Source organism: Haliotis rubra, unplaced genomic scaffold (genome assembly GCF_003918875.1).
Source record: "Haliotis rubra isolate DU_JTF1 unplaced genomic scaffold, ASM391887v1 Scf14, whole genome shotgun sequence".
NCBI lineage: Eukaryota > Metazoa > Mollusca > Gastropoda > Lepetellida > Haliotidae > Haliotis > Haliotis rubra.
This window is the reverse complement of record NW_025765336.1, coordinates 1551187-1563934: the sequence shown is the minus strand read 5'-3', so window position 1 is coordinate 1563934 and position 12748 is coordinate 1551187. Positions and strand designations below refer to the sequence as shown.

Sequence of the window (12748 nt, the reverse complement as noted above, 5' to 3'; positions counted from 1 at the left end):
CCAAATGCAGGCGCTGGTGAAGATCCTTGGTTGAGTGAGCTTGTATCAAACACTTTCATAGCAGATCACCAGCGAGCGAGCGAGTGAGTGAGTTTAGTTTTACGCCGCTTTTAGCAATATTCCAGCAATATCACGGCGGGGGACACCAGAAATGAGCTTCACACATTGTGCCCATGTGGGGAATCGAGCCCGGGTCTTCGGCGTGACGAGCGAACGCTTTAACCATTAGGCTACCCCACCGCCCCCAGGCGCTGGTGAAGATCCTTTGTTGAGTGAGTTTGTATCAAACACTATCATAGCAGATCACCAGCGAGCGAGTCATTTTTTTTAATTTTACGCCGCACTCTGCAATATTCCAGCTTTATAGCAGTGGTCTATAAATAATCGTGTTTGGACCAGACAACCCAGTGATCAACAGCATGAGCATCGCTCTACGCAATTGGGAACCAATGACATGTGTCAACCAAGTCAGCAAACCCGACCACCCGATCCCCATAGTTGCCTCTTACGACAAGCATGGGTTGATGAAGATCAGTTCTAACCCAGATCTTCACGGGTCTCGGAACACCAGCACTAGGCTTCACTAGACGATCTTACTGGCGACTCAAGACACCATACACGTGGGTTTTTTTAAAACCGACAGTGTAAATGTATGCAAGTACCGTGTACGCTGGACAATATGTTAGAAACACAGACAACGCAACACACGCACATCTTGACCTTGGTAACTTTTATTGTCGAAGTGTTTGCACGTGCTGTGACTTTTCCTGAAAAGTACAAAACAAAAAAGATATAACTTTGCATTGAAATATACACCGGTTTTGTTCGAAACGGCGACTAAATGAGTGCTGCAGCATGGTGATGTGATGGCGTTTAATTAATACGACAGCATGTTTCGTTGCTAACGTCATCGTTCCTATCACTGTCTGGTCATGACTCGGTAATTTTAAAGGTCGCCTTCATATGGCTGGAAGTGCGTTGTTACAATATGCATCTAGTTATGAGACAATTCATACAGTTTGAAAAAGAGTGAGTGGGTGAGTGAGTGAGTTTGGTTTTACCCTGCTTTTAACAATATTCCAGATATATCACGGCAGGGAACACCAGGTGGTAGGGCTGAAAGGGTACGCTCTTACCTCGGTACGGTACGTATTACGGTACAAGACCTTCGGTTCGGTCCGTTTCGGTTCGGTATACGAGGTATTATCATAATGCAGAAAATTGACAACAAGAGCCAAACCTTTCATTGTTTAATAACATGGAAAAAATAAATATAATCTTTGTTATTTTAATGAACAAAACTGTCATTTATGACTAGATAGAAATGACTGTATGAAAACCGAAAATATCGATTTTGTTTATTGCATTACGGTATACTGAAACGAAGGCAAAATACCGCGGTTCTACTAATGCCGCGGTATATCGTTTATCCCCTACTGACTGAATGACTGAGTTTGGTTTTACGCCGCTTTTAGCAATATTCCAGCAACATCACGGCGGGGGACACCAGAAATGGGCATCACACATTGTACCCATGTGGGGATTCGAACCCGGGTCTTCGGCGTGACGAGCCAACGCTTTAACCACTAGGCTACCCCACCGCCCCCGTTTATCCCCTAAGAAATGGACTTCACACATTGTACTCATTTGGGGAATCGAACCGGCTCTTCGACTCACCACCGGCCAGTTTTACAAAGAGGTCACTATCTTCCCGGCTGTGGTGAGATGGGATTAAATGGGGTTTAACGACGCATTCTAGACAATGTATAAAACATAACACCTAGGCCTACAGTCATTCTTTTATCTCGTTCAAGGCGAGTCAGACAGGATGACAATATGTACCATCTTTTAATATCTGTGTTACGATGTGGCCTGGGGATCGAACACCGACCTTCCGGAACACAATGTCCTTAGTGATGATTGAACCAACCCATTTGATCATGAATGGATAACAATATTTGTAGGTTATTATAGTGTATGAAATTCTGGTCGCTAAATGTACACCTCTGTGAATGAGGGTTCCACTGAGCCAAGCCTTACCGGAGTCAGGAAGCAGGAGACAGGAGGATGTGTCCCCCGTCAGCACCTGGGAGTCTGACACACGACACGGTACGAGTAGTTCATACGGGCACCCTTCCAGTTGTACGTTGGAGCCCTGGTAACAGTCGGAGTAACACTGTACTACTTAATACTTAATACATTCAAACAAACGTGTGTGTATATAAAAGGAAGGGAATCAGATGGTCACTTATTTGTTTCGGAGCATATTCTTACTCATTCATCTGAGGAGTGTAAGCTCGACTGCAGAAAACTTATACATGTACATTTGGGAAGGACATGAGTAGTACGGAAACAGTTGAAGCCAGTAGTTCATCATACCTTGTAATACTAATCATATATACATATATATAAATTCTACTCAACACCACCAGTGTATCTATGCCATTATACTTATACTTATCAAACATATTATCCTATCTACTTATCAACTTTATACTAATAACTTACTTCAACAATCCCACGTTATATTAACCCTACTTACATCAACCCACGGATATATTAACCCTAATTACTTCAACCCACGGATATATTAACCCTACTTACTTCAACACAATATTAACCCTGCTTTATCCTACGGATATATTAACCCTACACTTCAACACATAACTTATCTTAATCCTGCCGACTTGGTCATATTACCCTGCCTACTTCAACACATGGGCGTATTAACCATATAAGTACCTTTTCAACACACGGTTATATTAACCCTATCTAATTCAACCACAGGCAAACTGTAGCGCATTACAGGGTTGCGCAACAAAGAAGAAATGACCAGTCTTCGTATATGCGAGAGCGACGAGCGTCGCTCGCATATACGAAGACTGGTCATTTTCTCTTTGTTGCGCAACCCTGTTTGCGCTACAGTTTGCCTGTGATTCAACACAGGGGTATAGTAACCTACCTACTTCAAAACACGGGTATATCAACCCTACCTACTTTAACACATGGTTACATTAATCCTACCTACTTAACACGTGGTTGTGGTAACCCCATCTACTTCAACATATGGGTATATTAACCTTAAAATACTTCAACCATTGGTTATATATATTAATCCTATCTACTTCAACACAGAGTCACTCACCCTGTCTGATCGTTGCCCTGCGTGGTGTACATGACAACGTCATTGCTGTCAGATGGGGGGAATCCATTCTCCCAACGAGGGGCGTCCATAACCTCCTTCTCACCACCCAGACCAACCCACTGCCACACCCCATTTATCTTCTTTAGACCAGTCCAAAACTGAGTACGTTCTGAAAACAAGATGACAACGAATATTTAATTTGGAATTTCTGAATTTTGGAATCATGCATTCTGATGGTCGGACTGGAGTACCGAGTGAACATCGAAACATTTTGAAAGCACGGTAGGTCTATCTTTCAGTTCCTTCAGGCAATACGTACGGAACGAGTCCTGAACGGCTTGCTGCATGGCAGGATCATGCACATGTACAAGATGAGTTCCTTCCCCTTTACACAAGGCCTTGGCGTCCCGGTACGTGTAAGGGTGGTCGATGAGGTACACACACACGCCGTCGATGAAGTCGTATTGGAGTCTCTCAGCGGGGATAGTCGAAAACTTGCCGGAACAGTCATCTGTTTAGAAAACTATTTATTATTACCCAATGAGCAATAAAAATGCGAGGCTTTCATAACGTAAGCTTCCATATTCATATATGCAATGTACGTAAGTCCCAAAACTTTCAAAGTTAAATTTTTGCTTACCCGATTTTTAAACGTAGTATATATGTTTCTTTAACTTTCGGCTAAAATTGTCCTAAAATCGCCAGCGGCTGAAGGGATGGTGTAAATCCAACTAGGGACCATGCAGGTAGCAAAGGCACTGTAAGTCCCCATGGTCCCTAGTATGGTGATCTACCTTCAGTTGTTGGCGATCTATAGCCCAATTTTACATTGTATTGTCCAGAAATAATTTTCTCCTTTTAAAGATATATGCTAGCTAGTTTTAACTCAATCTGTGATAATCTAGTGGTTGTACTGTCCTTCGTTGACAGGGTTTTATATATTATATGTATGTATTACAAATTTAGAACTAGTTTTAGTCACGATATGGCTGAAATATTGCCGATGTGACTTTAAATCTTAACTCACTCACTCACTCATATAAGCAATGTTGAAATTAGAACATTTCCATCATTGGCATTACTGCTGGTATTTCGTTTTCGTCAAAGCAGTTTGGTCTGTTACTAAAAACATATTTTCTTAAAGACGGTCTCATGTAATCAAATTGGCATGGGCAGCTTGGAGTCGATTATCCAGACACCACTGGTACCGCTATTTTTCAAACTGCAGGAACTTAGTTTACCTTAAGCCTACTATATCGGACTATATAAGCTTGGAGACGGGGCGATAGAACAAGAAATCAGATATTTAGATCAGATATCGCACCTTAGCTGAAAATACTGTTCAAAGCCGTTAGCCTCATCTCACTCACTCACAAGGGCGGGGCAATAAAAAGTCAACTCACCTGAGATCGTGCAATCATCGAGCGTAGGGGGCGGGGTCTGACATACGGGTCGGTAATGGTAGTTTGTCCTTGCCCCCTTCCAGTAGAAGACCCGATCTCTGAGCAGATGAGGATGGTGATTAGATGACACGATGATAAAATCTCACATTTCTGACTTCGGAGAAGTTTATTTATTGTTTTTTTATAATTATGCAGACTGAAGCGAAGCGTGGAGGCACCCCACAGCTAGATGACCTCGTTACCTGTAATAGGTGACTTAAGGAATCTGTGGTTCGAATACAGTCGTGCTATTGTCGCAGTAATACAGGAATAGTTTTATGGACAACAGTATTGTATCCATTCTCTTCCCACAGAGGTTACTTGTCATATCTTCCTATACGAACCTCTGTTCTAATACGGCCGTTTCATGGTGCGAGTGTTCAGGACTCGTCATTGGTTGCAAACAGATTTAGTTGTGCAATCAGCGACGTTGTTTCAAAAGTGATCATTCGCAAGGTCTCGGTAATTTCCGTATGCTTCGGGAAAACTAGAACCTCTTCCCCTGCGCGATGCGCCAACGTTTCTTCTAGATAGAACTCAGTCATGTAATGGCGGATCAATGGCGTCTCCATCGCCCTCGTTGACAACGGACAAGCTAGCCATTAAATGCCTAGGGGATTTTACGAGAACCGGTACATATGGCCGTATTAGAACAGAGGTTCGTAGGAAGATATGACAAGTAACCTCTGTGGGAAGAGAATGTATTGTATCATAAACCTGTCACCATTGTGTCGATAATGTACAAATGATTACAAATGATGACGTGGATCCGAGAACCCGAGAGAACCGCTGAGGTGGACAGACTGGACCGAAGCCGCAGTCTTCGGGTCCTTGTTTTCGTATATTGGCGTCGTCAAGATTAATTACGTTTCGTTTATTCGTTTTCGTAAACCCAAATTCACTTTTAAAGATTCTGGAGGCTTTAACTCGTTCGCTATTTCATTACAGTAACATAGCTTCGAAGTGTGAGTACCAGACGCCATTTTGGTTTTTTAGCCAGGAGACAACATTCATCACGTGACAGGTCAACGCCAGTCATGTGACGTATACTTTTTCGAGGTCATTGTCAGTCAGTGACTTGTGAAATATATTGCTATTTAACAGATGGAAATAGCCAAAGTGTTTACATAGGCATAAAATTATTGTTAAGTTTGAATCGATCTGAAGCAAATATAACAAGTGCCACTGTCTCCAGGTGTAAAGCGCCAGGTCATTGGGCTGGTTTAGTAGGTTGCACTCACCCTTCCCTCACCCCGGAGGTGGTGTAGGCAACAACGTCGTGTTTGTCGCTCGGGGGGAAGTCGTTCTCCCAGCGTGCATCTGTCATCCCCTCCTGGACACCGCCCAGGCCGACCCATTGCCACGCGCCCTTGACCTTCCGCAGACCTGTCCAGAACTGGCTTACACCTGATACAAATGTTTGACCTCACTAATAAGCATATACGGACTTAGGGACCGCTCATAATTTATGGCTGGGGGGTAGGGGTGGGTGTTTGATGATGATTTGAAGGGGGTCACCCATTTTGTTCTGGGGAGCTAGGGGGTCATCAATTTTGTACACAAGTACTAGGGGGTCATCAATTTTGTACATAAAAATTTGTGTAAAATTATGCTTAGAAATTATGGGAAGGGGAGGGGGTCATTGCTTTTGTACATGATGTGCAGGGGGATCACTTATGTTGTACATAAATTTTAGAGGGGGGGGGGGCATTCACATTGTACATGCTTCTACATAAAAATCATCATATCACACACACACACACACACACACAGAGAGACACCACCCCCCAGGCATAAATTATGAACGGTTCCTTACGGGCTTTCAGATTAATGCAAAGCAGAGCGCAGAAGAAGAATATGGATGATCGAACTTCAACGTGAGATCGCATTGGGTTTAAGATAAGATTGAAGCAACATATGTTATATTTAAGATTACACTTTCTTAGTAAAGTACATCAAATCCACACCCTCAGAGTCAGGAACCTAATCGCCAGCACACAACGTCAGTCGCCTAACCTGCTCAGTCACCGCGGCTTCTACAAAAATGGAAGTCGTACAACTGGTAGTCTAGATTGCGGACTTTGTGTACCCCTCTGAAGCGCTTATTAAACGAGGACCTTAGCCACGGATGCTTAAAGTCGTCCTGGTACAAGATGTAAAGGATCGGTCTACGTATGCACTGGTCTTCGCATCAGGCGCAGGGCGTTTAGGAGTGAGTATGGTTTTTTACGCCGCTTTTAGCAATATTCCAGCAATATCACGGCGGGGGACACCAGAAATGGGCTTCACACTTTGAACCCATATGGGGAATCAAACCCGGTTCCGCGGCGTGAAGAGCGAACGCTTTAACCTCTAGGCTACCCCACCGGCCCCGTGCGTTTAGGAAACAAGGGGCGTCTAAAATGCTGTACAGCCTGTACCAAATAAAAGGTTCTTATTTTCGTTCCGATGATAATAAACAGGGAAACGTGCCTGTGTTGTTTCTGATGACTTCTGCTGATTTGAATGTTGGCCTCCTATTATTGGATACCCAAGGGCAATGATAGGAAACCAGTCAAAGGACACACGACGTACCACACATTGTGATAGAAAGGAACCCAGTCCAAGACTTCCCACTATCCAAGATATCACATATAGTCAGGGACCCAGTCCAAGACTCACCATGCTGTCACGCATCGTGATAGACAGGAACCCAGTCAAAGACTCTTCGTTCTTTCATACATCGCGATAGACGGAAGCCTGGCCACAGATTTCCCCATTCATGCTTAAACACTATCATGTATTGGCCGACTTTCATATTAACTGATTGCTGATAAAAAGAGATGCTTCAGTTCCTTAACGAATTTGTGGACAGGGTATTTATTATCATCAACATATACCCCCATGATAATAGAAGATGACTTGCGACACGACTTCTTTGTTCTAAAAGGCAACATGAAATTGGGGATAACAAAACCGCGAGGTTGTTACAAAAACCAGAGACCATATAATAGATCTATTATATGGTCTCTGCAAATACTCACCAAACTCCTCCTCAATGGCTTGTTGTGTCGCTGGGTCCCGGATGTGCACGAGGTGAGTCCCCTCAGCTCTACACAGTGACCTGGCGGCGTTGTAGGTGTAAGTCTGATCCACCATGTACATGCACGTGCCGTCGATAACAGCCGCCTTCAGCAGGAAGGGGGTCACAGACGCGAACTTGCCACTACAGTCAGTTTCTGAAGCAGGTGAGACGTCATTAGGAAAGTGAGCTTCGTTGGTACATGTAGCTCGTTAACCGATACTGTGGCGAAGTTAGTTGGGTTTAACGACGTTTTGAACAGTGTTCCAATCATATCACGACGTGTCAGTTTAATGTGGGAGGAAATCCCGAAGTAATGTAGGATTTCAACTGACACTCAAGGGAATGGTGCTCGTAAATCTACAAGATAATGTCAGCGAACTGGGGTCCGAAATCATGACCCTTGGTTTTCGGCGTAGCCAAGGGACGCAACTCTGAATAGCGAATTGCGGCGTCTTGGACGACTCGTCCACCCGTTCCGCCGTTGCTTTGGCCGCTCCGTGTTCATGGGATGGAGGGTCAGCCCGGGGAGCGGAATGTCGAGAGTTCGATTCCCTGGCCGCGTCATACATTTTTTTAAAACGATATTTGTTATCTTCGCGGTATGATTCAGCATGATATTGGCGTGGCATATCCACCTAGCATGGATGGGTGTGATGCAAATATAAACTAGAAACACATCATTCATTCCACATTTTAAGTAACAGTTGAATATTTAGAGTGAGTGAGTATGTGTTTTATGCCGCTTTTAACAAAATTCCAGAAACATCCAGCGGGAGACACCAGAAATGGGCTTCACACATTGTACCCATGTGGGGAATTAAACCCGAGTCTTCGGCGTGACGAGCGAACGCTTTACCCATCAGGCTATCCGACTGCCCCAATATGTAGAGCAAAGGCCTACTCAAATAATGTTTTGATAAATGACCGAAACTTTTTATCAAGGATCACCACGAGGGAAGCCTTGACATTCAATATCACCTGCATTGAAAATTAGGAAGACCCATTCTTCACACCCAGCAGCTCTTGGCGTGTATGTGTGGTAACAACATTGCCCGTACACTGAGAAAAAACTAACGACAATTGAGCTATGATAGTGCGAAGCTACAGTGCTCGGTCACTTGGTGCGAAATGTAGTTCTCGATCACTTGGTGCGAACTGTTGATAACAATCAGATGGTGCGAAGTTTCATTCTGAACTAGTTTGTCCGAAGCTATAGTTCTCAACCTGTTAATGTGAAGTTATAGTCCTCAATCAGTTGGAGGGAAGTTATAGTTTTCAACCAGTTGGTGCGAACTATAGTTCTCAAACAGTTGGTGCGAAGCTATAGTCCTCAAACAGTTGGTGCTAAGCTATATTTCTCAATCAGTTGGTGCGAACTATAGTTCTCAAACAGTTGGTGTGAAGCTATAGTTCTCAAACAGTTGGTGCGAAGCTATAGTTCTCAAACAGTTGGTGCTAAGCTATATTTCTCAATCAGTTGGTGCGAAGCAAAAGTTCTCAATCAGTTGGTGCTAAGCTATATTTCTTAATCAGTTGGTGCTAAGCTATAGTTCTCAATCAGTTGGTGCGAAGCTATAGTTCTCAATCAGTTGGTGCGAAGCTATAGTTCTCAAACAGTTGGTGCTAAGCTATATTTCTCAATCAGTTGGTGCGAACTATAGTTCTCAAACAGTTGGTGTGAAGCTATAGTTCTCAAACAGTTGGTGCGAAGCTATAGTTCTCAAACAGTTGGTGCGAAGCTATATTTCTCAATCAGTTGGTGCTAAGCTATAGTTCTCAATCAGTTGGTGCGAAGCTATATTTCTCAATCAGTTGGTGCTAAGCTATAGTTCTCAATCAGTTGGTGCGAAGCTATAGTTCTCAATCAGTTGGTGCGAAGCTATAGTTCTCAATCAGTTGGTGCTAAGCTATAGTTCTCAATCAGTTGGTGCGAAGCTATAAAGTATAATATATATATTTTAACTACGACTAAACTAATTATGTGATGAAAAGAAATCCCTTGGCTTCACCCTTCGTAAAATGAAAAGACAGCCTTACCTCGTTTTGACTTGGGCAAGCCACTGGCCAAACTGAAGCCTGAAACGTAGAGGTGGTGCTCAGAAGACATTTAAATTCAACAATATATAAATGACAACCTAATTTTGCCTGTGCACCAAGTCGTATTTTCCCTCGATGTTTTCTTTGGGGCATATTGTGTTGGAAAACAAATCTAAACCTTAAGATGCGTTTTGCAGACAGTGCATAGCAGTTGGATAAAGGGAGCTTACTCTATGCTCCCATATACTGTCACGGTCAGTCGTCACTTACACTCATGTTAACTCTCTGAAAATATGTTTTTTATTATTAATATTAAATTAAATTTTGACAGAAATAAAGAACTCCTTTATATTGACAAGGAGCGCCACTGAGTTCGAAGATTCTGAACAGGAGGAAAATTTCCCCTCGCTTCGCTGAGGGGATTGCGCTGCATTATACAAAATGTGGAACGGAAAACATTGCGGTTCAGGAACTGTGGATCAGACCAGCTGGTAGTCAATCAAACCACTCCGTCTTGCTTGTTGTTGATTGTTTAAAGCTGAATTCACCAATATTATGACGACGGTCAGTAAATATGGACAAGACAATCCTGTGATGGATGTCATGAGCATCGATCTACGCAGCTGGGATACGAACACATGCATCAACTCAATCAGCGAGCCTGACCACCTGATCCTGCTAGTCGCCTCTTACGACAAAATTAGGTTTTGGAAGACCACTTCAAAACCAGATCTTTTCGGATGGCCACCCGACATGATTCAAAAGTTCAATGGTAACTACTTCGTGTGTCGTCATTTACAAAAATGACCTTCACTCACTCACTCACTCACTCACTCACTCACTCACTCACTCACTCACTCACTCACTCACTCACTCACTCACTCACTCACTCACTCACTCACTCACTCACTCACTCACTCACTCACTCACTCACTTACGCACTCACTCACTCACTCACTCACTCACTCACTCAAGCCGACCTAACTTACCCAGGACAAAGATGACACGCATCGACATCAACGACGGTCCGTACATCATCGTAGAAACGTCAGCGACGGGGATACAGATCGACTGGAGTATTACCCGGGATTATATAGGGAAGCACAGGGCAACACAATGAAGTAATCACATGACGGAACAAAGGCTTAATCTCCTGTTGAAGTACATTACCATCCCTTCTTCCTCCCCACCTCGAGGCTGTCATTGGTATCACAATACAAATACGGATATAGTTGAGAGTTGATTAAAGTATTATGTAACATTATGATGCGTTATCTCCCTTGAGTGAGTGAGTTGGGTTTTACGCCGCTTGTAGCAATATTCCAGCAATATCACGGCGGGGGACACCAGAAATGGGCTTCACACAATGTGCCCATGTGGGGAATCGAACCCGGGCCTTCAGCATGACGAGCGAACGCTTTAACCACTGGGCTACCCCACCGCCCCTTATCTCCCTTGAAGGGACGATGGGCTAGCCTAGTGGTGAAAGCGTTCGCTCGTCACGCAGAAGACCGGGTTCGATTCCGGACAAGGGTACAATGTGTGAAGCCCAATGTGTCCCCCGCCGCGATACTGCTGTAATATTGCTAAAAGCGGCGTAAAACTATACTCAGGCAGTCAGGCAATCAAGCAGGCAGTATCTCCCGTGATGTGTGTGCAAAGTCATAACATGTACATTTGTATGCAATGAGCTCCCTAGCATATTTTGTCCCATGTTATAACCATGTTGCACCATGTTATAACCATGTTATACCCATATTATACCCATGTTTGTTTGGTGGCTAACAAAACAAACAAGAAAATGTTATTCGATCGAGTTTTACACAACCATCATGCTTGAAAACGGTATAAGAATCTGTACCAAAACGTCGCCATTGTCAAAATAAAGAAATTGATTATCCATAAAGTCTTGTCATCTCTATACCACCAACTCTCTAGAATGCCACTCAAACAAACTAACCATAATAACTATGTTTTGGACTTTGAACTTAATGGTGGTTGAGTGAGTGAGTGAGTGAGTGAGTGAGTGAGTTTAGTTTTACGCCGATTTTAGCAATATTCCAGCAATATCACGGCGGGGGACACCAGAAATCGGCTTCACACATTGTACCCATGTCCCGTGTACATGCAATTTTTGTTTCCTCCCCATTGACCCTCACACACACACACCCCCCGCCCCCTCCCTCTACACACACACCACACACACACGCACCCATACCCATTTTTCACCCCCACTCCTCTAATACGTTACAGAGTGCTTAAATGACCTTTAAATTCAAAAGTACTTTTCAATGCCCAAATAGGTGTGATACAATGTGCCTACCCCAACGTTGACCCAGATGATTTATCATTTGGCCAATGAATATTAAAATGATAAACGTACTGTTTGTATTTACAATCATTATGTCCTTTTAAATAGCATAACCCTCAGTACCTCTCTGTCATTTAATTTCACGAAAATGAGGTCACTTTGTTATCTCCCATCAACATCGTCATCACATGTGCATCCTACCCCGAGTGTCAGAGTGACAGGCTTGCAGCAGCTTGTTTAAACCACCTGTGTATTTGTTTGTCGTTTAACGAGGCTCTGCGTAGTATCAGGTGTAAATAACACGTATATACAAGTACACACACCTGTTTAGTAGCCGATCAATATTGGTACAATCCAGGACGAATATCATGACTGTTTTGGTTGTTAGATACATTCGTCGAAAGTAAACATCACATCTTTTACGTAAGAGTGAGTGAGTGAGTGAGACACACACCCAAGCGTGCCATAAGGGACGCTATGTCAGAAGCGATTAACGGGATTGGGTGGTCAGGCTCGAGTGAAGCATGTTGTGGAAATCCCTACAGATCGATGCTCATTATGTCAATCACGGGACTGTCGTGCCAAGAGTTGGTTATGTACAGAGCGCCGTCAACCAGCCGGAATACAGCCCAGTGCAACGGGAACAAAAAGTAAACGCAACAAGGAATTCGAAGCGCCCGTTAAGTGAGCTTTATTAAAGACTGCCTGATATGAAATAGGATTACGTTTTGGGATGGAGTGAGTGAGTG

At 43.5% G+C, this 12748-nt stretch overlaps 1 protein-coding gene across 1 annotated transcript; it reads right to left on the bottom strand.

Moving 5' to 3' along the window:
- Positions 1 to 715: 715 nt before the first annotated feature.
- On the bottom strand, positions 716 to 10900 carry LOC124268752. The gene is made up of 9 exons (XM_046703781.1): positions 10678 to 10900; positions 9689 to 9727; positions 7611 to 7805; positions 5829 to 5994; positions 4549 to 4646; positions 3465 to 3656; positions 3146 to 3314; positions 2041 to 2155; positions 716 to 767 (listed from the first exon to the last, which is right to left on the bottom strand). Exons 1-8 carry the CDS (start codon positions 10724 to 10726, stop codon positions 2080 to 2082), a joined length of 984 nt encoding a protein of 327 aa, XP_046559737.1. The 5' UTR covers positions 10727 to 10900; the 3' UTR covers positions 716 to 767; positions 2041 to 2079.
- Between the last annotated feature and the right edge of the window lie 1848 nt (positions 10901 to 12748).